Source organism: Takifugu rubripes, chromosome 6 (genome assembly GCF_901000725.2).
Source record: "Takifugu rubripes chromosome 6, fTakRub1.2, whole genome shotgun sequence".
Classification (NCBI taxonomy): domain Eukaryota; kingdom Metazoa; phylum Chordata; class Actinopteri; order Tetraodontiformes; family Tetraodontidae; genus Takifugu; species Takifugu rubripes.
Window position 1 is genome coordinate 6,594,677 of NC_042290.1, and position 24,517 is coordinate 6,619,193.

General features: G+C 46.2%; 1 protein-coding gene across 3 annotated transcripts; it reads right to left on the minus strand.

Moving 5' to 3' along the window:
* Positions 1-705: 705 nt before the first annotated feature.
* On the minus strand, positions 706-24,182 carry LOC101075447 (carboxyl-terminal PDZ ligand of neuronal nitric oxide synthase protein). Of its 3 annotated transcripts, XR_003888658.1 has the most exons (12): positions 23,675-24,182; positions 22,897-22,968; positions 11,821-11,913; positions 11,659-11,717; positions 11,002-11,110; positions 10,748-10,889; positions 10,130-10,299; positions 8,563-8,724; positions 7,854-8,058; positions 7,116-7,419; positions 4,356-4,621; positions 2,123-2,262 (listed from the first exon to the last, which is right to left on the minus strand). XR_003888658.1 is itself a non-coding variant. In XM_029837079.1 (11 exons), the coding sequence occupies exons 1-11, from the start codon at positions 23,777-23,779 to the stop codon at positions 1,722-1,724; spliced, it is 1,923 nt and encodes a 640-aa protein (XP_029692939.1). In that variant the 5' UTR covers positions 23,780-24,181; the 3' UTR covers positions 706-1,721. The 3 variants fall into 3 exon arrangements, 2 of the variants coding, with proteins under 2 accessions (XP_029692939.1, XP_011602958.1); XM_029837079.1 differs by lacking the exon at positions 4,356-4,621 and having other exon boundaries at positions 706-2,262; positions 8,563-8,685; positions 23,675-24,181; XM_011604656.2 differs by lacking the exon at positions 4,356-4,621 and having other exon boundaries at positions 706-2,262; positions 23,675-24,174.
* Between the last annotated feature and the right edge of the window lie 335 nt (positions 24,183-24,517).

Below are 24,517 nucleotides of genomic sequence, written 5' to 3' on the forward strand. Positions count from 1 at the left end.
CCTGGTACATTGTTTGTCTTTCTTTTTTTTTTTTTTACAGCGTGTCTTTTCATTTAGATTTTTTCCCATCATATTGGAAGTGAACACACCTATGAATGATTCATCTCACGGGGCTCTGAAAGCAACATCTTATATTCATTAGCAAGGGCAGGTGTTAAAACCGCTCTGATCGCTAGCCTCACACACACAGCCTTGATCACACACTTGCTCCGTCTATGCAGACTAATAACTATTCAGCAGCTTTAATCACACAAGGTGCCAGGGCCACAGTCGGAGTCCACCTCTGGCTCTTCAGAGTGACGCCGATCCCACATCAATAAAGAAAGAAAGGCAAGAGTTCCCCATTAGCTAGATCTGCAGTGGCAGTCGCTATTGATTAGCCAGTTAGAGAATTCCAAGGTTAAAGACAGTGAATCAGGGGCCACAAATAACGTGCACGCTTCATTAAGCAGGTTTTTGTCCTCCTGAGAGGTGGAGTAAGAACTTGAGGCTCAAACCTGAGGGCTCTCCATGTCCATCACAGCATTCCCACCGATGAGTTGAACACATCACGGAGCCAAGCCGCCTGCTGCTCGGAGGGGCCGCCAGCTGTGGGGAAAGTCACACGAGGCCCCAACAAAACAAGCAAGAGACGAGGAACCCAAAAGTCTAAAATCTAAACTTAAGATGAGGCAGTTTTCATGAAGAAACACATGCAGGCAGAGAGTTCTTCAACCACTTCCTTTTATTAATGCTTCATCTGTGTTATTGCCATTGTCCACCCAGGTGATGTTGAGAAAAGCCTTCTTCTGCTGGACATTCCACACCTTCATCCTCGCCACATCGCAACTTAGCTGTTTCCTCCCATCGATTAAGGCCTTTCCTGGCGCTCCCAGTGCGTTAAACTTAACTACAGCCGCATTAACAATGCTGTCACTCCAGCACATAAAAGAAAGAAGGACAAGAACTTTTGGGGATTTTTTTTTTTTTTTTAAACATTCTTGATGCATTTTTCGAAATGTATCAATATACTGATGGATGAATGCACAAAAAGTCAGTGCATTTGGTTCTGAAACCTAAACGTCAAACTGATTTACTGAAGAAATATCTTCAAAGCGAGTCTCATTTTAAAAAGAAATCGACAGTATAACGTCTAAAGCTACAAGTGATGATTTAAACTTTGTCCTCCTGTTTTAGAATATTGACATTTAGCCCCAAACTTTCTAAACCCACCGGCTCTGAGCACCACGCACGGGTGTGCAAACCCCCAGCGACACTCTTGTTTTTACCCTCCCAAGTTCACGTTTCTGACTTTCTCGTTCTTTTCTCTCCACGTGTCAACCAGTCACGTGTGTCCTCCCAGACAGCGAGGCTCTTCCCAACATCCCCGACATCTACACGTCATCCAGCCCGCAGAGATACATTTGCTTACATCCCAGTGAGGCGTTAAGAGGAGAAGAACCACGTTCAACCTCACTGGTTTTGAATTCTACGCTATGTTAACGTGTGCAAGAACCGCTACATGTGTTCAGCTTTAGACTCTAGCTAATACAAAGTTATTTCAATCATTACAAAAATACTACATCTGTCCGTTGGCTGATTATTTGGATGATTTGATTTTTCGTTAAATAGTGCGTGCTAGGTCAGTAAGTACCGGTAGTCCCAAGAGGACGGAAGAGATTATGGGATGGGGCCCGGGAGGCGGGTGCGACTGAGTCGGAGACGTGATGAGGGATCTCATCCTAACTACGCTGCGGGATATTACGCTCTTCTTGGCTGCTCTCCAGCAGCTCATCCTCCGAGAAACTGATGTGTAGGCAGGTATCGTTGATCGGAGCCGAGCAGAGAGGCTCCTCGTACGGGTGGACGGTGTCGGTCTCGGGCCGAGGTGACTCCGACGAGGCCGCCACGCACCCGTCCTCCAGGGGGCTGCTGCAGCCGCTGGAGGCCGTTAGGAACGTCAGGCGCTCCCCGAAAAGGTCGTCCTCGTCTCGCAGCGGCGAGAGCAGCGACTTGGTCTCGGAGCGGACGCCCGAGTCTTCGCTGGCGGAGGACGAGGAGCTGCTCTCGCCGTTGCTGAGCGAGTGGAAGTCGGCGGAGGACGAGGAGCTGGGGGTGACGTCCGGGAAGGAGAGGCTGCTGCTGTGGCTGGGAGCTCCTTCGGTAGCGGTGACCTCCGCCGGCGCCAACGCCGCTGTGACGTCTAACCCCGGGGACAAGGTTCTGCTGGCACGCTTGCGGTTCATGGGGGGCGGGTCAAGCTTGGGGATCATCTGCTTACACCTGCCGAGAAAGAACAGGAAGCGTTTAGCTAGGTTAGGACAACCAGTCGAAGCAAGTCACTGTAGCAACACCACGTACGTGCCTTTCCTAGACATCGCCATAGTGACGACAGCCATAAAGTTATCTATACAGCCTTTAATTGGTTCCCATTCCATAAAAGTCAAATGACAAATATTCTGCTGCTTCTGTGATTATTTCCACGGTAACCACGAGGATTAAGGTAGCTCACAGGTCTCCGAGCAGGTGCGCGCCAAAAAGCCCCGAGCATTTCCTGTCCATCCATCACATTACATCCCATTAACCATGACCGTAGGGCACAAATACACCCAACAGCGGCTCAGCTTCTCTAGCGCCCCCGCTGTTTCACTATCAGGGGACTTATCTTACATCCACCAGCCCCCACTGCTAAGAAAAGAGCAGGAGGGAGAGAGAAATGGAGCCGACCAAGAAACCACGCAGAGATTAAAAGAGTGCAGGCGCTGCAGGCTTTCCCGCATCCCCGAACGTGCACCAGAAATAGCAGCATCACAGAGTTCCTGACTGTACCACAGAATCGCTGTGACGCGCGCCACAAGTATCATTCCTGAAAAATGGGTTCTGACACGCGCTCATTACGGGCCCCGCTTCCTCTCCCGCTCCTCCCACCTGCATCAAGATGGTGGCGGCTAACTTCATTCCTCCCTGGAACCTGGTGCCTGGTTCAGGCCAGGTCTGGGTAATGCATTTACACCGTTGTTTATGGGTTTACAGTCTCCTCTCCTGTAGACGGGGGTGGCAGCGGCAGATAGGATCACGGCCGGCTAATGGCGAGAGAAAACTATTTCCAGAGATAACGATCCACCGTTTCCCCTGCTAACTGACGTCGCCACGGCGAAAGGGGTGGGATGTCACTGGCGGTTTCATTAAGGTCTATTTGCTATAGTGACTGGGGTCCGCTGAGGTTGGGATGCTTTCAGGGTTAGGGGAGACTGAAATAACCCGGCAGCAGTTTTATGGCAGACTTTCACAATGATTAAAGTTTCTGCTTCAGCTTTTTTTTCCCGACGTGTGTCTTTAGAAAAAAAAAACATAAAAGAGTGAACTTGCCGGACGCTTCCTCCTCTCATCATCACAACTGACTGGGCGCTCCTCTTTTCTCTCCTTATCTCCACGTCTTGAGATCTGCTCTATTTCTCCACCTTTCCCTTTATTCCTCCACTCGCCTCTTCCCATTCATCCCGCTCTGGTGCCATTCAGACCATCTGCCACAAGTCTCGGCTGCTGCATTTGTCTTTCAGTCTTTTTATTCAGTTCCAATCGCAGCTCCTGCATAATTTATATTTCTGCTAAAGAAAAAATTATATATTTCACCACATTAGCATTCACACATCTGCTGGCTTCAGATAAGTCTAATGCACAATTTAGCTTATGCTGACTTTAAATTAACCTGTGGAAGGTCATCCATGCAGCAAAAACTCCTTTTTTTATGATCATGCAGCAGAAATATATCATTTTTAATCTTCTAAGCAATCAGAGATGTCACGTATGACTCGATGGCGAAGCGTGTGGCTTTGTATGAGGATGCTGGTGGCACCCACATGATGAGAACAGTCACTTATAGGCCAGAGGTGATTATACAAAAACAACATGAATCTTGAGCATCCTGATGTCTGGGCTGCCCTCCGGTGGTAGGCTGCAGTACAGACACAAAGCCTGCCTCCTATTTTAGGTCAGCTCGGGGTCAAACAGAGACGTGAAAGAAGAAATCTGACATGGCGGGTGTGTGGGTGATTGGCTGTACAGGCGGGATCTCGCTAACAGGGCTAGCATCAAACTCTCGTCTGGCGTGTTGAGAATATTTAGACGTGGAACAAAGTGCTCAGTCAGAAAAGTGGAAAAACAACATTATCACACACATTTCCGTAATCCGGCGCACTGATTACCCCCGGTGCAGATGCATTTGATACTACGCCTAGCGCCTCCGCGGGTGAATGTAGGATATTAATCCGTCATTAGCAGAGAAATGATCGCGGGCTTCACCTGCCACATGCCCAGTGAAAGGCTTGTGCCACAGACTTTGGTTCCACATGCTGCCAGTCATGAGTAATACTCACGGTGGGAGAAGTAGGGGTTGAGATTTAGAAGAGGAGGAGGAGGAGGAGAGGAAGGGGGCTTGGGCAGTGGCAGAAAACTCCCCAGGCTCCCAGGGAGAGGCAGGCTGGTGCGGCAAGGGATAAAGGGGGCAGGGTGTGGTGACATGGCGATGGAAGGGATTAGCTCTTTGGGGTATTGATCAGGGGATCGGTTTGTTCAAGCAGGCTAACAGGAGAATGAGAGATGTTAGATGAGGAAGAGGAAGAGCAGGAGAGGATCCTCACACCTGTGCCAAAGAAAGGTGACAGTTAGACGACAGAGCATCAGGGAGCTCACCGGAGATTTGCAGGGTTTGAGCCATTGCAGCTCATGGGTGTAAATTTTCACATTTTCTGCTGTATTATAAAGTGAGTATGGAGTTTCTGTTTGTTTTTTAGAAACCTGGTAGGTTCCAAATGTTCTTCCCAACAGTCTCCTATGAAAGCCATTTTCAAGCAGGAAACAATGCTGTGTGAATCCAAAAAGGCACAAATAATGGCGTGCAGGACGCACAGAAAATGGCATTATGTCACAACAACAACACCAGAAGAGACTGAGGCTTCATTTTTGACTAACTGGTACATCAGGTATCGCTGATTAGCGATTACACTGGCTGATTAGGTCATCAGCATGTTCTGATATTGGTAGATGGTTCATGCCAAAGGTCTATACATTATAATTAATGTCTCCCATAATATACATAATACTGAGAGTGAAATCTGTATAAAATGCAAATGTAAAGGAGATCAAATGCTTGGCACGCATGGTTGGTGACAAAAAGACAATATTCAACGCTTAAAATCAGGCATTTGCATCTGTTTGTAACAATAATTGAGAGCTCAGTCAGTCTGAAATACCACTCTGCAGTGTCAGATATAGAGTTAGCTGAAGGATGATGAAGAAAGAGGAGCAACAAATGAAGGGAGATGCAAAAAGCTGGTGAAATGGTGCCCTGAGAGGGTCTTCCAGGCAGTTTAGAGGACGTAACATGAGATGTAAACATCGATTTTCCAGAAAACGAAGGCAAATGGAAGCAACAAAGATTTCCGTGTGTGTGTGTGGTGGGGGAAGGGGGGGCTCCATGAGTCCGGCTGGACTGGACGCACACGGGTCAGTTAGAAGTTTGGATTTGGGTGATCAATTTCTTTCCTTCCCCTATGGAGCGGCTAGGGTTAGGGTTAGGGATGGCTTCTCCAGCCCTGGTGCTCACAGCTGTTTGGACTGTTTTCTGGCATCCAGACGCACAGACACAGATCCAGAGGTGCAAACACACAACACACAACACACAACACACAACGCTGCCCGGTGTGTTGTACAACTACAACCCTACGTTTGCCTCTAAGTCTCTGAGACTTGAAGAGAAGAGCTCAGAATGGATAATGGGAGACGGAAGACGGAGGAGCTCTGCCCGGTCCTTTACAATAAATGTTTTTTTTTTAAGTTGTTCGTTGTCGTGGCAGCGAGGAGATTAAAATCTCATTAAAAAGTCATTACACGCAGAGGCATTCCAGGTGCATCGCCGAGCCGCACGCCGGAGCGTCCCGACGCTGATTTACCTCGCCCTTAAAAAAGGCACCACAGGAGATTAAAAGGTGAAACTGTGAGAGGCGGCTCCCCGAACACGCTTTCATGGAAAGCAAAACACATTCAGCATAAATGATTCCAAAGCAAAAGACCGCGTTTGGCTTCCTCCCTCCCTCCCTCGGGCTTCAGGAGGCTGCACAAGCTGACTTCTTTAGGGAGGCAGAAACTCTGAAGGAGTTCAAGCCGAGGATCTCTTAAATCTCCCACTCCTTATCGCCAATTTCCCTTTCCCCCCACCAACTTCGAACCCGCCGCCCCTGTTGTTTGTCTAACCTCAACTCTGTTTCTGCCAGCCTTCTGTAATCCCCTGATTACAGCCACACTTTAATTAGCCGGAGGCTGTTTCTGCTGAGTTGAGTGGTTCTCCATTAATATCACTAAAAGCCGCTCTGACAGGTTACTATATGTCACCACCTGAACGCAACGCTTCAATATTTTTAGGAGCCGCTGCTTTCAGGCAGTGTTGAACAGCCACATAATTACCAATTATGCTTATTGCTTATTGAACTATAGCCTGAAGACCATGACAACCACAGATAACGATATCAGAAGTCTGACAACCTCCACATCTGGGCCGGGCGTCGCAGCAGCATTTTCTAGTGGTTTCATTTTACTTACCTGCATGTTTGATGTCATTTAGTTGCAGGCCATGTAATTTCTTCACTAAACTGAATGATATGTTGATACTTCACCATAGAATGGACGACAGAGTGTAAAAGTGTGAAACTAAAATATATTCTGTTCATTCAAAGTGTGGAAATGGGTCCAGGTGCTGTAATGTAGCATTAAAATGTTCCCTTCTCCACAGCAGAGCTTTCTGGACGAGTCTGGACGAGTGAAAAGCAGCGACTTTGGAGCTACGACGGAGGCCGTTAGATACAGAATAGAGGCGGCTGGGAGGCCGCAAAGGAAATCTAAAACCACTTCAATATGGAACACGTAATATTTACTGTAACTAGGATGGCTAGCGCCAAAAACCTGCAGAGGCTTCGCAGAAAACAGGTGACCTGAGTCATCCTCAGTGACGTAAAAGTGGGATTAAGTTTTGTTTTTTTGGTCTGAACTCTGGGAAGGAAACTGAGCATTTACATGTATGAATGCGTACGGAGCTGACTCAGAGAGGCGCAGCTGCTGCTGTGGATAACACCAAGACTTACTTTCCCTCCGTGCTGCCAGAGTTCCTGAGCGGGACGATCCCGTTGCACGAGCTCTCCTCGTCAGCTGCACGGTTGGCCGCGATGAAGGGGCCCGCGCCGCCGTTCGCCGAGCCTTCGCCGTGGTTACTGCCCAGGTTCAGCAGGTTCAAGTAGGACTCTGCACAGTTGCCCTGCGTGGGGGAGCGGGGCGAGGCGTGAGGCGGCCACGCAGGCGTGGAGGTGAGGAGCTGCTCCAGGGTCTGGCTGTAGTGATTGTTCAGACTCAGTGACAGGGGCTTAGCTGATGTGGACGATTCTGGAGCGTCTGGAAAAAAAACCCCAACATGATCCGTATCAGTCCCCACGAAGCCTTTAAAAACAAGTAAAGATAACAAAGTCGATGTTTTATTTCACTGAGAGCTTTAAGTGCTGACTTTTATCAGGAAAAGAAGAAGGTGGCCTCGTGCCAGGGGCCGCATTTAAATCAGCCCAACATTGGCGGTATTAGCCATTTCTGAGAGGAAGTATGGAGTATGATATGTCATTTATAAATCCATAAAAACTACACCAATACTATAATGCAATTCTTATTAAAAGGAAAATTACAGGACATTACACTGTATAACTGTATCTGACAGAGAGAAGGAGTCACATTTGCATTATCTGAGTGCACCTTTATACTGGTCTGACAGTGACTTCAGTGCACAGGGAACCTGATCTTACGCAAGCTCATCTGACTGCACAGGTCTGGTCACTTACTGTCCCCGTTAGCCTGGGGCTCCTGCTGTGGCTCCCGGGCCTCTGGAGCTCTTGAGGAGAGGTCCTCCAGCTCTTTCAGCTGCTGGACGAGCAGCGTCAAATGCTGCAGCAGGTCGCGGTTTTGCAGCAGCAGCTGGTGGACCCTCGCCTGAGCTTCCATGCGGGCAGCCGTCTCAGCCGCCATTTGATCCTTTAGCAACTGCACCTGGAAGGGAACCAAAACACGACACGTTTGTGCGTGCGCTTCATCTGTATAACGCAAATGCATTTGAATGTTTAAAAGAAAGGTCAATTGTCGTGTCATTACAGAAGATTGAAACAGAAGTCGAGTAAACAGGTTTAAACAATAAAGTAATGCAATAAATATTGATTTGTTTCAGGGCTTCTGCAATATCGTGCACAGGCAGCATCGTCGACCTTTAAAACCTCTTTAAAAGCCTTGTTACAAATGTTTATTTTGTTGTCGCCGCCGGCTCCGCGTTTACTGTTTAGTGCTGCCACCTAGTGGTGTATCATCACAGACACCCTCCACCGGTTAAACACATCTGAACAGTTTAGTGATTAGTAAAATGAGAACAGCAGTATAACATAATTAGCGAGCTCCCAGATTCGACCACTGATTTAGAGTCAACAAGACAGTGGGAGAGAAACAATAAAATGTAATAAAATGCACCCAAGAGCTGAGAGGATGGAGTAAATTCTTTCTTACCTGAGCGACGGCCACCTGTGTGTGCTGCTGCTGCTGCTGGAGCTGCTGCTGAAGGAGCTGCAGGTAGTGCTGCGATGCCAGCGGGGTGAGCGATGAGGCGCCAGGGCTGCTGGGAACAACCCCCTGGGAGGTCACAGTAAAAAATGAGCGTCGCTCAAAGTCCTGAGGAGAAAATAGAAAATGAAAAAGGACACCGAACCAACTAAATGCACAGAAACCTTACATACTCGGGTAAAATCTAATTTATGGGATTTATCACGGACAGATATGACCATAACATGACTTCTGAGCAGTCAAATTTTAACTTTAAACATTAAAGAAAGGACTTGGGCCTAATCAATGACAAACAGCTTTTATAACTTTTTTGGTAGTTATTTAGCGTTTAAGCCTGTGACTGTAACACACCCATTATACCGCGAGAGGGCGCTGCAGAACATTGTGTAGTACCACAAAGTTCAGCTGAGATTTCATCCCACTCTGATTCATGGTTCTGCAGGTTTGACACTTTGTGACTCTGTGGTTTGATTCCTAACAAGAACTCAGGGACAAAAGTGCAGAAACGTGAAATATCCAAATAAGTTCTGACTTGCAGGAACTCATTACTCATGAAAGCTATACTCAATTAGTTCTAGGTCTTTAGTGAAGAAAACCATGATTACAGGTTGAACACATATAGCAAACAGTGTTTGCCTAAATATGCGTTTGCCCACCAACTGGGCTCTCATTATTCCTCCCTGTCCTCTCTTTCTCATTCCCTCGCTCCTTTCTTATCTCCTCAGTGCAGATGTTCATGAACCACCCAATGGGATTATGGAGGCGTTTCTCAGAAATCAAAGGGAGCGGGCTGGGGTTTTGGGGGATTAGGTGTCCCCCTTTTCACAGCCGGAAGTATTCAGGTTCCACGCTGCATCTACTGCACTCGCTCCGGTGATAAACCCACCGAAACACATCATGGCCAGCAAAAGCTCTGTATGTTAGCATCTAATCATCCTGTCACATAGATACTTCACTTCCTACAGTTGCCTTTAACAGCTGCAGAGGAAGGAAAACCAAAGCAAGAAGCAAAGCTAAGGTTCTAAGAGAGATAACCATGAAAACGTGCACCAATATTGCCAGTCGAAGCTGGACTGTCACATCAATGCTCCATGCTGCCAACTTTGCAACTCTGCCTCTCGCGACTTTTATGCTCCACTTAGCAACTTTTTCCTTTTCTGATATGAAATGTCCTTCGCAAAAAAATTTAGCACAGTTTTTTGGCAGCGCTCTCCGAGAAGGTCCCTAATATTTCCCAGCAGCAGTGCTGCAAGAGTGGATATTTCAGTGAATTATCCAGCAGACAGAAATGTGGCCTGGGGGCGCTTGATACCATTATGCTGGTTAAGAATGTCCTAAATGTTAATATCATCATTCACAGCCAGCCTATTCTGTTATTCAAAATTATATTTTGGAATTAAATAGCACTTTTTTCTTCCAAGCTGTGGGATATATTATGTCAAGTAATGTCCTCACACAGATAGTACAAGTATGCAAGTATGTGTGTGTTTGTGTGTCTTCAGCAGTATCGTACTATTATGGTCTGCCCGGGTTTGACCACGTTCATCTCAGCCAGGCTCTGCAGAATTTCACCAAGTGCTTTTTCACCCGTCGACAACCCGGCCAAGGGATCCTCCCCTCCTCCTCCTTCATGTTTACCGCCCTCCTCTTCCTCCCCGCACTCTGCGCCCGTCAGCTTACGGTCTGCGGGGAGAAAAACAAGCAGAAGACTTAACATGACCTCTTCTGGACGCCAGTCAACTGCAGATTCGTGGCAGAAAATTATACTCATTATAGTGAACCCAGGCAATGACTGTCCAAAGAGCTGAATGCTGTAATCAGAGTGTGTGTTTTCCATTCTGAACCCGTCTCCAACATGGAATAAATGTGTCACAATCGACTCAACACCATTGCCCTAACCAGGATTCAGCATAAATAACTTCAGGAATAAGGGAAACGTCTTCAAAAGAGAAGAAAAACAGTCCAGTTGACACAGAAAACATGGATGATTGAGAACCTACACATACAAGGGAATCAATATTAATATGAATATACACACTAACAGGTGGTGGGACTGGGTGGAGAAGCAGAGGGTTCCTGGTGTTGACATAAATGGAAGGTGTTCTGGAAGTAGGGGGAGGGTTGAGCTCACCGTGGCTGCTGGCCTCCTCTGTGGACCTGTCGCTCTCCCCGTCCGCCTGTCCGTCCGCGTCCTGCTCTGCATACTGCAGACTGAGCTTATGGCACACTTCAAAGGCCTGGCCCACGGTGCGCACGATACGCATGGCTTGTGTCTGACAGGGAGAAGGAGAGCAGGGAGAGGTGTCTGCAGCTATGAACAAAATAAGCCGTCCACCTAGTTCCGGTGGTTTATTGCGTGTCGCGGTGCAACAGCTGTGGCTCTACCTTCTTCTTTGACTTGAAGACGTTACATCTGAAGGAATTACTCGAACCATCTCGAGCGATGTAGCTGAAGATCTTCAAGTCCTGGGAATCGTGCGACACATAGAAAATCCTGGAAAACATGATGAATTTAGCTGGGCTTGTGGGCTTGGGCGTGATTAAAGTGCTGTGTACGACAGATGTGTGGAAGCAGCGACGCCCTGCAGCATTAGCCCGGTTTGTTTATTACAGCCCATCACATATAATCGTCTCAGAACATTAACAATGTCTTCACTGCTCGTTTGAGAATTTATGCCTCACCACTGCCTGCAGCAGTGTTTTCATAGGTCGTGCATGGATTCTAACACCCCCAGCTGTTTCATTTTCACGCGTCCTCTCCCGTCATCACAGTGAGACATCATGGACGAACCCCAGCACTCTGGTCGCTACAGCCCCCTCCATAGGTCAAACACCTGTACTGTGAGTGTAACGTGGTGTGTATGTGTGAGCACTGTGAATGTCTCATCATCATCATCATCATCGTCGTCTCATGGGTGTAATCACATTTGGCCCATTAGTACTGAGCACGATATCTATCAGCTGTCTCTCTGATCAGACACACAGGATCTGGCTTTCTAGATTTTACGTCTGAACTGTCCAAAATTGAGAGCTGCCGCTCACCTGTATATGGGATCTTGCATGATCGTCATCTTGTTCTCGTCCCATGTCCACTCTTTTCTCTGTAGAAAATGTGTTACAATGTAATGAAGGTCCAATGAAGCCAGTTTTGGCTCAGTGTTACATGTTAGTTCAGTCACAAAGTGGCTGTTCTCCTTAAAGTACCTTCTGTTTTTTCCTTAGTATCACTTTGACACCGTCCACAGACACTACAATGCTGACCTTCTTCTTCTTGATGTTCTTGGCCTTGAATTCATACTGAGGAAACACCAAATCAACAATAACTTCCACAAATAAAGTATCACTCTGGTGTCAGCAAAATGCACGTACTGTATGTGTAGAATGCACATATATACATTATAATAAAAACAAACAGGGTGTAAAAGTGGATTAAAGCTTATTGTTATATTCAATAGACAATAAGGGTTTGTTAAAAACACACAGACATCAGTTGTTTAAATGTTTCATTTGCTAAATGTTTTAATTGCACAACTGAAGCAGCTTTGCTCCCCCCAAAAATGAACCACCCACGTTAAATGAAACAGCAGTTAAGCACAAAAAGGGCCCAGGATGCCCGTTAGCCTGGACTCTGCTTGGAGCGGGACACAACAGCTGGGTCTGCACTCAGCAACTAACATGTTTCTGCCCCGTCAGCTGGAGGCTCCCTGCCTCCAAACCCAGAAAGTCTGGTCGCTCAGCTCGAATTAATGTCAGTCTGAAGTACAGAGCGCTCACTGGCTTCTTAGCTGGACTCTTGACGCCGCTGCTGTATCGGGTTCTGAATGCATGTGTGGACGGCACGCAGACTTATTTGAAGCATTTTGCTTATTTGTGGAAGTGCTTTTTACCCAAACCCGTCTAAAATTTGACCTCATCTTTTGGCGGATAGCGAATACTGCTTAACAATTTGTCTTGATTAACATTTTAAAGCGTAGTGGATGTTTTTGGGTCTTCCTGCGTGGTGACGGTGGCCTTGTTTTCCATATCCTTTTCTCCAGGGAGGGAGCTTCTCTTCATCGACTTCACTGCTGGCTTGGTGGGAGATTTAAAGGCGAGCCTCTGACGCATCTTAAGCTTTTCTATGCGCCTTTGCTCCTCCAGTTCGATCAGTCTTTGCCGCTCCCGTTCGATCCGTTCCCGGATCACCTTATTCTTTATTCTGTGATATTTACTCCCTCTGATCGCCTCAATTTGCTGTAGCTGCTCGTCCACCACCTTCTCGATGAAGGACAGCTTCTGCAAGGTCGTTTGTTTCTCCTCGGGCCTGTTTCTGCAGCAGTTATAAACGGATGTTAACTTTGACAACGTGTCCTGCGGCAGAGTTTTGCTGAGCTCTGGTAACATTTCTGCAATATCTTGTTGTTTTTGCTTGATATTATCTGTCTTTTGCTTGATTTGGTCTCTCAGAGCATCAAATTCTGATGTTATCAGCTCCGCCTGTTCCTGCATTTGTTTCACTCCCATGTCTAAAAGCCGCTGGAGCTCCAGGTTTGCCTTCTCTGATTTTAAGACATCCTCGCCCAAGCACTGGATCGTCTGTGACAGCACTTCTATTGCATCAAGTATCTCCTGGGGGCAGGAGAAGACCTGCTGCAGTATGTTGTTAGCGGAGCAATCTTCCGATTCTGTGACCTGTGGCTGTTGGAGCCAGGAGACAGATGTGGACTCACCAGAGTTAGTCCTCACTGGAACCGTTTGTGTGCCCCAACCATCCTCAGGGGTGAGATGTTTGACAAACGTACCCATCTTTGCATTCACTTCCCTCAATAATTCATTATATTTTGTACTTTCAGCCATTACGGCGTCAGTAGCTTTAGCCAATTCCTTCATTTTAGACTTGGGCTCCTGTTTGGCTTTGATACTTTCGTCCAGGGCTTTTTGGGAATCTATGTTTTCCTGCTCATGTTTGTTTATGACCTCGGTAGTTTCTTTTAGTTGCCTCTCAAGTTCTTGTTCCAGACATTCGACGCACAGGTTCAGTCTCGTGTTGAGCTTTTTGATTTTTTCTATCTGCAATTTTTTGGTAACAAGTAAATCTTCAAGTAGTGCATTTTCCTCTTCGGCTGACAGCAGCTCTCTCTGAAGAGCGTTGCGTGTGGGCATATCTGCTTGATGCTGTATTAATCTTTTAGGTACCTTATTGGAACAAGCATCGGTAATCACCAAACATAATTGTCAGGTATTAGTTGGTATCCTTATGCTTTCATGTTGGTCTTCTTTGATCTTTTGACCTTTAAACTATATAAAACTAAAAGGCTTCTTATATTGCCCATTTTATGCAAAAATACATCAATAAGTTCACATCTTTAGGGTTGTTGACAGCAGCAGCAGCAGCAGCAGCAGCTATATTTCTGAGCATCGCTGGCTCTCCCTGGAAGGTACATCAGCGTGCCATCTGAGAAATTACATCGTGGCTTTGATTTATTGGTCTAGATGTCTTGTGAAGTGTGAATTAAAGTCTAAAGATGAAGCACAAGTGTGATTTTCAAACCTTTCTTAATAAAGAAAGAGTAAAGAAGTCACCATGGGGCCATTCAAACAAAGAGGTGCTGAGAAAAAAAAGTGAGCCACAATAGACATGAATAAAAAGATCAAAGCTGGGCGTGAAAATAGCATTCGCGTTTATAATCTTGCTTTGCAGTACAGTTTGAGATAAACTGGACATTCAACTATTTCATTTATATATTACGTTACCAGAGAGTTTATGCCTCTCTTGTTCAAATATGTCCCATAATGTATGCCCTGAAGTTGCAAGCCTGGACCCGATGGCCAGGCGTACACACAAATAATGACTGTGTGTGTGTTTGTGTACCTACTGTATATGTGTGTGTGTTTGTGTACTTACTGTATGTGAGGATGAGAAGAGCGTGTCCGGATCCCACCTGGTGTAACTACAATGATGATGCTACCCCGACCCTGACAACAGGTGCACCGGTAGTAAGCTCATCCTGTTGTCTCCATAGAGCGTGACAACAACAAAGCTAAGCCTCCCAAGGACTTTCACCGCCATCACAGAGCGGTGAGGGGCCACCGGAGGAGCCCCCACACCTGATGACAGGGGCTGCGACTGGGGCTCTTAGTGAGCCTAAAAGTATTTAAGCATATTTCCATCATTACTAAAACATAGATTTTGGTTGCAATTCTGAAAAATTTAAAAATATCTCTTTTTGGTTTGTTTTTCCACTGGTTTCCGTAAATGACATCAAATGACCCCCCCCTTGCTAAGTCTGAAAAAGGAGAGGAATTTGGAGAGCATTGTGGGTCACCGATGTTCTCTGTAGTACCACTGAATCCATATAAGAGCGCACAATAGGCTCTATAGATTGCAGCCTAGCAACCCCTTCATTACAATTCCCAAATATGGGGAGTTTCAAGGAAATTCACTGTTTTCCCCCAGTCCTACAGACAAAGGGAAGAATGTTGTGAGCAGAACTGAGCTGAGAAGTGTAGCAGCTGTCTCATCAGCCCGGTCTGGGGGGGGGAAACACCTTCAAACACAAACAGCACATTCAGTTTATCTAAATTCCCACGCACTGAAGGCGGATTTCGAGGAGGTAATCGCACCTTTTGACAGCTGGACAGTGGCGTCCAATCACAAATCACTGTTACTCAACTCTCCTATTATCGCGCACACACCTTTGAGCCATGCAGCTGCACAAAGACGGCCAAACGGCTCCCATGAAGCTGGAGAGGCCCAAACTTCCGGAGCGACCCGGCAGCTTTATTGTTAACTCGGTGAGATAAAGGACGGGTTAGCCTGCAGTTGCCACAGACAACGACCTTGGCCTGGATAGAAACAGAAAGTCTGCACGCTGGAACTGTCAGGTACGCCAACAAGACAATAAAAAAAAAGCACGATTCGTTGCCAGATGGAGTTCGTTACTGCACAGGCTTTTATTATGTGTGATCTTTAAGGCAGGGTTTTTCCAGTTGTGCTTATTAATCGGCATGTTATGTCTTGAAACATGGTTTCAGAATTATGGAAGACATAAGAAACACACCGGGAACCGGGAACTTAAAGCAGGGTGTGTCTAGATTAGCATCATGATGCAACCAAGAAGACGGGAAAAGGAACGCCACAAAAAAAAAAATCTGAACAAAATGAGGAATGAGTAAGTGTTCTCTTGGAAAGCATCCACTTAAAGGGGGAGAACACAGTATATCCCAGCGCAGGCCCTGACAGGCCCTCCTGTTTTGGCGCCCTTTGCGCTGAGAATAGACCCACGCCTGAATGAGCTGCTAACAAGCACAGGGAGAGGACAGATTCCCAGTGTGCTGATGGTGGCTGCTCAGGGCCGGTCACATGACAGCAGGACGGGGCGGAAACACAAAGGACCGAGCCCATTGTTGTTGCTTTACTTAAGCGTGTAGCGTTGATTTGGCAGGTGATTTAATCTGACATGTTGGACACTAGAAGGCTGTTGTTCATATCCAGCTAAGTGTGCTGGCATCAAAATATATTTTAAAAAAATTGGAGATATTTTGACGTACGTTTTGCCCAAGATAAATTCTTATGTGACTTTTTAAGTCTCAAACTGGAGAAATTCCATATTCCAACACCCCTGAAGGCAGAAAATAAGAGAATGTGGAATAAATATAAAAAGCTTTGAGTCGGCATTTAATATGCAGCTATAGGAGGTATCACTACTACCATTAATAATAAAAACATCATATATTAATGAACGCTAGAGTAGAACAGGAAAGGATGCGCATAATACAAAGACATTTTTCAAAATTGAATAAAGTAGGCTATGTACTCTTAATCAAAATAATGTGTCATTTATGCCCGACTAACCACATGTTAACCCTGATTTATCAAGTTAAATGTGGGGTGTGAATCAGGGACACCATCTGTGTCTTGCATGTAAACACGTCCCCCAACACCCCCCCACAGGAACTGCCTTAAGAGTGTTTGAGAGCTTTCATAAAGCCCAGTCACGATCAGGCTGAATCTTTTATGACTGAGCCGGCAGCATCATTCAGGTCAGGGCACCAGCAATACCAGCGACAAAGATAGCCGCCTCTGGATGATGAGGACCACTACGTTACGAGACATGAGAGGACAAATCACACGGGACAGAGACATAGGCCTGAAGTCTGTATTTTTATTTTTATTTTAATTAAGTTAAATAAAGTAGTTTTTGGTGAGGGTTCTAATCGTTAGGTAGTTGTGGTGATGTTAGAGTTGTAGACTGCTGATGTCAACATTCCTGTCCACCCATTAGAGTTTCCACACTCTCCCATGTGTGACTGTCCAGTTGTCGAGGTGCACATTTAAACTAAATCTGTCCTCCAATGGTTAAAAACAAACACCTTAGGTGTCCTTTGTAGGTGACTTTACGCGCAGTCAGCTTGCGTTACATCACGACTCCGTCAACTATGTGGAAGATGGAGAAAGCATTCGCCCACCGCCTGAAGCAAGAAGGTCCTGGAAACCCGACCAAGCCTGCCTGGGGACAAGCTCGCTGGAAGTAGATGTCCACACTACGAGACACTGCTCGTCTGGCATTCCAGTGGGACCATTGAGTCGGAGCGATTTTGGAATGTCAGGACAACACACTGAGTCGTAGCAGGAAGAATCTATTGTTGGTGACAGCCAGGAGAAAGAGAGACCGCCAGATTAAAAGATAAGGAAGAGATCTGAGGAGCAAGCGAACTCATCAGTCCCCACAGTCGCACAGAAAGTCAAAAAGGAATGGTCACAGGCCGCGATTACGCTGCAATCCAGCTGGGATCAAATTAAACAAAGGAAGCACGGGAGGTGGTGGGGGGGGGTTGTTGGGAAAATTGAGATTCTGTTCCAAAAATATGCTAATTCCTGCAGGGTTTGCGATTAGACGGCCGTCTCCTCTGTCATAATATATTCAGCTCTTATGCCCCGACAAGTTGATGCGGAGGGAGATAATAATTCAGTCTGTAACTTTGAATGCAGAGCAGCGACTTACATAAACAGCAGGGATGAAGAACCGAATCAGAAGATTTCTTTCAGGCCGACAGGTGAAATCTCACCTACCTTCCTTCAGCGATGCTCTCTATATTCCCCCATCTATTTCTTCCTATGAGAAACACCATAAGCCAGAGAACACAACAAAACAGCAGTATTTAGGACCAAATAAAGCACATTAAGTTCATGTTTTATTGATAAAGCTGGTATCCAAGGAGACCAAGGAGCAGCCTGATGGATGGTAATTCAGATGAAGTATAACAGAAAGGCAGAGAATTGGACCTCAGCAAACTATTGAGTCATTTATCAAACTTAGACAAGGCCTGCAACAAAAAAACTCTAGTATAACTTGCGTTTAATCTGCTGGGGCAGGTAGGATGACCCACATGAATTAGTATGCCCAAAGATCTGTGGGAGATGCAGTGTCTGTTGCATGTAGATGTGAATTAATGAGATGATTAATAACACTGGCGTACCGCAGTGGGAGCTCTGGGTCTCCATTGTTACCGAGTATACAACCAACCTAGCCACACTAGTGACTATTTTCCTCTGATTTTCAGAGTAAAACAATTCTTCTGTAACTTTGACAGCTGTGTGTGTGTGTCTGCGTCATTGTTCTTTGATCTTTCTATGTGCTCTGCCTGCAAAATAGAGCACAACTTATTATTATCCCGCACACTCCAAATTATTATTATTCTGCTTCTTCCCTACAACTTAAAGCTCTACTAGTTCCACAGCACTGAAAGAACTCCAAGCACATTCTCGCCACTTAACTGTCACAACAGCGCGTCAGCAGTGCCCTAGTGACCCTCAGATCCTACTTAATAGTCGCTTTGATCGTCCACATTTTCATCACAAAGCCCCACTCAATACTTAACTGAGTGATTAGTGGAGGCCGGAGGGATTTAAACTCATTACTTTACTACAAACCGTGCTAATATATCACCATCATTTGGGTATCGTGACATCAGAAAGAAATCCTCCAAAATGCACTCTCTTTATGATGGTACGTGCTTTGAGTGAGGATGCAGGGTATGCAAGACTTGATTAAATGTAGCATTAGCAGACATGGGTTAGCCTGGAGGCAGAGCGTGAACGTCTGTGGTTGCGTACGTGTGCACCATTATGCTGCTCGTACAGAACGGGACCACTCACCACCTGTCTGTCCATCCGAGTGAGAAAAGTCCTGCTGTCCCTTCACTGCATTTACCTCTGCGATACACACATATTACCAATGAAAAGGAGGTGGGAATATACATATTTCTATTTATTTATTTATTTTTACTGCATTAAAGAGCATACAATTTTAATGTACCAGTCCTCTGGTAACATATGGAGCAGAGAGTTATTTTTTCCTGATTTACAACTATAGACAGTCAGAGCAGCTTAGATACACCCACATATCTCAATATTATATTTATAGGTTAATATTAGACATAATATTATATGAGCCGTTAGCTTAGCTCACCACCATCCTCTGCAAAAGGCGCTGCCAAGCTTCTTAGAACCACATATGAAGATGCCAGAATGAATTTTATTGTAAAGCTGATCATGCTGATCACAGATTGACTTATTTTAGAGCGACAGTTAATCAACCCCCCAACACACACACACAAACACACACCCTTCTTGATGGGTTTAGTTAAACAAAGGGTGACTGCACCCTTTCAGGCCCAGCTAATCCGGTACACGATATAGGTCACTCACGGTGCTTTTGTACATCTGCCATAAGTGAAAACAATGCACCCAAATATGTCATCTTCCCCACAAAGCAGCAGCCATAGAGGACAGTCTTCATTCACCACCTCTGCTTTGCCACAGATCAGTAACCCGCCTTCAGTGAAGTTGTGCTCTCATTCATCTTTGGGTTTTTCTGGGACAGCCAGGGTGTGTAGCTGTTGTGATTCACTGATGATTATGAATTGCAGATTGGGGCCTGTTCCATTTTCAAATGGAAGCGTCACGTGACTGTGGTTCCAGAGCCTTGGGTGAAATCTCTTACTCCTGCATTTCACAATGTTGCACAAAGACGTGTGATCGCTATAGTGCTAATCTGTGCACGTTTGGTTTGTTCCGTAGCCTCCAGGCAGGAGTAAACATTTGCTTAGCGGTAAATGTGAGTGAACAGATAGAGATAAAGATGAAGGATAGTTTAAGGAAGTAAACTTCTTTGCTGCCCTGGGTGGTTTATTGCAACACAGGTTTTAATGGGAAAACAAAACAAGAACATCATGTGAAAAACTAGGCAATAACAAAGATCGCGACCATGCTTTCCATTCAACTAAACTCTGGTTCCCTCAACCTTTTTAGTATGAGCCTCAAGAGAGACATCCAAGCAACACACACCCACAAAGTGAAACTTTGTGTCCTTAAAAGTCCACGTGAACGCATCTGCATTCCCCCCACATCCCCCTTGACAGACTCCTGACAGCTCAGCGTGCTCGCGGAGGCTAATGCAGACTGGACAGAGCCGCACCAAAATGGAAGAACCTCTTCCTTGTGCGCAGAAATCTCCTCCTGGGACGTTTCAAACAGACAAAAGTACACACATAGGGAAGAATGAAACCATGTATTTTCCAGCAAGGCTCTTGGCAGCCTCGAGTGAGGAGGCTGAGTCCTGATGGACACGAGAGGGAGGCTTAAAATCCCATTAGGAGCGATCAGAATTCAAAGGGAGGCATCCATAGCCTGCTGCCCTCAGCCTAAAATCTATTCCTGTCAGTGCTGAGTAGATGGCAGAGATGGGCTAAATTGAGAGAGTCTACTTTGGTGGAAGTGAGGCGATGAAAGGCGAGCGATCACGGCGGGAGGGATGAAAAGGGGGAGTAGATGACTGGGAGAAAACTCCCAAGGAAATCCCAGCGAGCTGTGGATGATGACAGCAAGCGCCCCACACGTGGGACACCGGCTTTTGTGGAGGGCCAGGGCTCTCCATTATGGAGGAGTGCAGCTCACACATGTGCTAATTAATGCACAGGAAAGTGTGCAAACTCACTGGGACACCACTGAACTGGTTTCTGTGCCACTAGTCAAACTGAATAAAACCGGCTCTTAAAGAGCAACACAGGAGGGGCAGCCAGCCGTAATGGAAGAACCTTTACCCCACGCCAGCTCTAAATAAGATCCAAAAGTACCAAAAATGACATCTTTTCTCTTTAAAACCTGCAGGTGCTCGCTAAACTGTTGAGGACTTTACTGGCCGAGTCCGTCGCTACTGTCAATCCCTGGCTCTCGGCTGGTTCGGAGATGTTTGCCCGTTCCTCGCATCAGCCGAGACGAAAGAGATTAGCTAAGGGAAATGAAACGGCTCCGGCTCTGCCAGCCAGCGTGCAACCCCTCCTGCTTCCAGGACTTCCTCTCTACTCCTTCTCCCACCACCGCCACATTATTCCTCACTCTCTTTAATCACGAGTTGTCTGCGCGCTCGCCGTCCCTCGGCTAAAGTGCCGAGATTTTAAATTAAAGACAAGGCCCTCTTCTTTTGTGCAGGGCAACGGGAGAGTCGGAAAGGCCAGTCGATATTCATCTGCACAAGGATAATTACGTTTGACTTGGCAGCCAACCCTGAACGCTGGTGAAAAGGCTCGGCGGTTAGCATTCACGCGGCGTAGAGGCAGCGCCAGATAGGTCACCTTGTCCAAAAAAGTGCTTGGCAGGATTAGGCAGAATCGATATCAGATGTATTAACACGTCGCTAAGGTATATTTCAGTCCGCAAATCTTGCAAAATACGGAGAAAACTTTATATTTATGAATAAAAAGCTCCAAGGCAATCAGATACGTCTTACCAAATGAGTTGCTTAAGGAATTGTGAGACAGGGGAAATGGAGCCAGAGCGCTGATATCTGGGTCCAGGTGGTGGATTTGTCACTTTCATCTTAAGGGTTCATTATTTACTCCAGCCAAACGCCAGAGAAGGAGAACTGCTGCATGGAGGCCTCGTTACTCCAGGTTCTACAGTCTCTCCCAAAGTTCATAACCATACGGTCGACCGAGTGTGTGACTGATGTGTGCCTGTCCTGTGATGGCAAGTCCTGCTTCTCCTCTCACCCAGGGACTGATGGGACAGACACCCCCCAGCACAGAAAGTATTTTGACATACTAAAACCAAGGAATGGTCAGTCTATAAACAACAGCAACATTTCGTGGCTCACTGTCAGAGGAGATTCGTTTAAATAATAAATAAGGTTATTTTATATAGATATAGCTCTTTTCTCTCCGCTGCTCCCTTCCTGTTTACATTCATCTTGTGGTCCTCTGTAAAGCAGTGCTTTGCTTCATTCATTTGCGGTTCTGACACAAAGGCATGCTGGACAAACACATTAATTATTCATCCAAAGCTTTCTCAAACCCACATGGGAACTCAGCCTACTATATATACACCCACATGTGAATAAAAATACGTGCTAGCAATGGACTGTGAGTAACGAGATATAAACAAACGCTAGGAAATATTTGTTTTTCTGATAAATATCCTTTTTCATGGAAAGATGCTGCTTTTAATCTACATTAGCCTGCAGCAAAGCACCCCCGAGATGAACCTGGGGCACCGGGGTAAACGTTCTGATTCAGGACTTGCAGGAAATAACGTGCAGACTCAGCCCAGGAGCCCGGCCTTGCCTCTGTTCCACAGACCTTTACAGGTTCGGGTTTCCCCTCTTCCTGCACACACGTTGTGCGTATAAAACAGCCGAGCGGCCACCTACAAACCCACTCATTCACACAGCAGGAGAACAAAAACACACACCCTGCCCAAAAGGATAAAATGAAATAGAGGCGGAATGCTCTGACTCAAAACGCATGCATATTTTGACAGATACATGCACATTGTGGCTTTTAGTAGCTTTTAGTAAATCCTCCATCTTTTCCACCCGCACATTCACTCTACTGGGCTTAAAAGCCTTGTCATGTCTTAACCAGGCGAGTCCTTGAGACACAAATTACACAAGCAGCCTGTTTGACACAGCTCCGTACTCACTTCTGAAGGATCGGCTGGGGCTCACGGGGACAGTGAGAGGCAGAAATAGCCACAGTCCCCACAGTAAAATTACTGTTAGAGCTTTATTTAGAAAACTCTAAAGCTGCCTATGATATGATTAAAGACAAGGAAAGAGTGGGTGAAAGCAAACCAGGCTCGTAAGTGAAAAGAGCAGTCTGAAAATGATGGTTAGTTACCATCAAAGACTCGCATAATCCCCCTCTCATTAGTCATATTTGCAGCGATTTTCCACCTGCGCATGCACTTTTATTGTGTCTGCCAATAAGAAAATGCTTCCAAGAGTCCAAAAATCAACTCACCCGGATTCTTCTCATTGCTGCCACAATCTCCATCCGGCTGTTTGGTCTGGGAACGTCGAGGGTCCCGACATACTGAAGCAAATGTTGAAAATCAGAGATATAATGGACACGCTGCAGGTGCGCGTTCAACCTGCCATCATGTTCATGACCTTCTCAGTCCTTTGTGTTTTTAAAACAGAAAATGGTAAATAGAAACTAACTACGGGTAGAATAAGATAAAGCCTCCCACTATTTAGTCTTTACATTAGCTGAATGTCATGTGTATGCAATAACAGAGCCTACAAATAACTGACAGATCCAGCTTTTTCCTACAACTACAAGTATTTCCAGTCCACTTATAGTCTGTGCAGTTGATGAAGAAATGATTACTGGTCATCAGAAGTACTAGTGGGGCCCAGCTCAATATCAGAATGCTAAATCTAAATCAACAAAACCACAAAATTCATCATCATAGTATAAGTATTACCATGTGAACCGGGAAAATGGGATATCTAAAGGATATTTAATGTTGATGAACGTTATTTTTGCATGTGAGATCTAAATAAGAAGTCCTTGAACAAAAACCGTGCAGTATATGTGTCCTTCCCTCCAAAATAAAGTCAGGTGCAAATCAGCGAGTCAGACCTGGAGTTATCAAAAGTCAGCAACCGTGCGCGGTTCCGCGGCCGGTTCCCCCGCGCGTTCAAACTTTGGGACGATCCCGGCTGAAAGGCTGCGGCGCACCTGCCGCTCAGAGTTACGCGCTCAAAATAAGGCAGAAAAGGCTGGTTTACTTCACCTTGGCTTGGAAATGGATCCCATGCTGGTATGCCTCTTCGTTATGGAGCGGCACCCTCGAGTCCGCCAGATCATCCACCAGGTTGTACCTGTTCCTCGCAGGCATCACAGAAGGCAAACCGACCGAAGACGCTTTTCATTCGGGTCTACGCGTCGCTCCCGTCCCGATTCCAAACGCTCCAGTCCCGTGCGTGATTCCCGAGCGTCTCCAGCAGTGAGTTCCCGGTGCAGACGCAGTCCATTGTTGTTGCCTTGAGCTTCAAAAGGTCCGATCCTCAAGAGGGGGCACGTTTGCACCCCCCTCACTTTATCCCCGAGAGACAATAAGGGATTTAGTTTCTGGCCTGTGGTTGGAAACGCTGCGCGCAGCAGCGTAAAGATCGCGTTTCTAGAGCCGGGAGAGGGAAATCCTCCGCAGGTGTTGCTGCTCTCCTCCGTCCTGTTGGTGGTGGCAACGCTGCAACCGCTTCCCCCTCCCTATCGCCCCCCCATCACCAAAGCACAAAGCAAAGGCCTCATTGGAGCAAAGTTAGCAGGCATGACGAAACCGGGAGCTGGGAGAGGGAAACACCCGCCATCCCTCCGTGCAACTTTAACACATCGACCTGTTTGAATTTAACCCTAAATAGTTTCATGAATTTTATTTTATTCCGGGGGAATCTAGCGGTGAGAACGCTGACATTTAAACACATTTTTTATATTTAAACTAACGCCTTCGTCCAGGGTTTTATATGATATTGTATCCGTATGGATATCTATGCTTCAGAAACACTCCAGCACCCAAACAGGGGCCCTACGTCAGTATTTAAATACAGACACTATAAAGAGATACACACACATACAT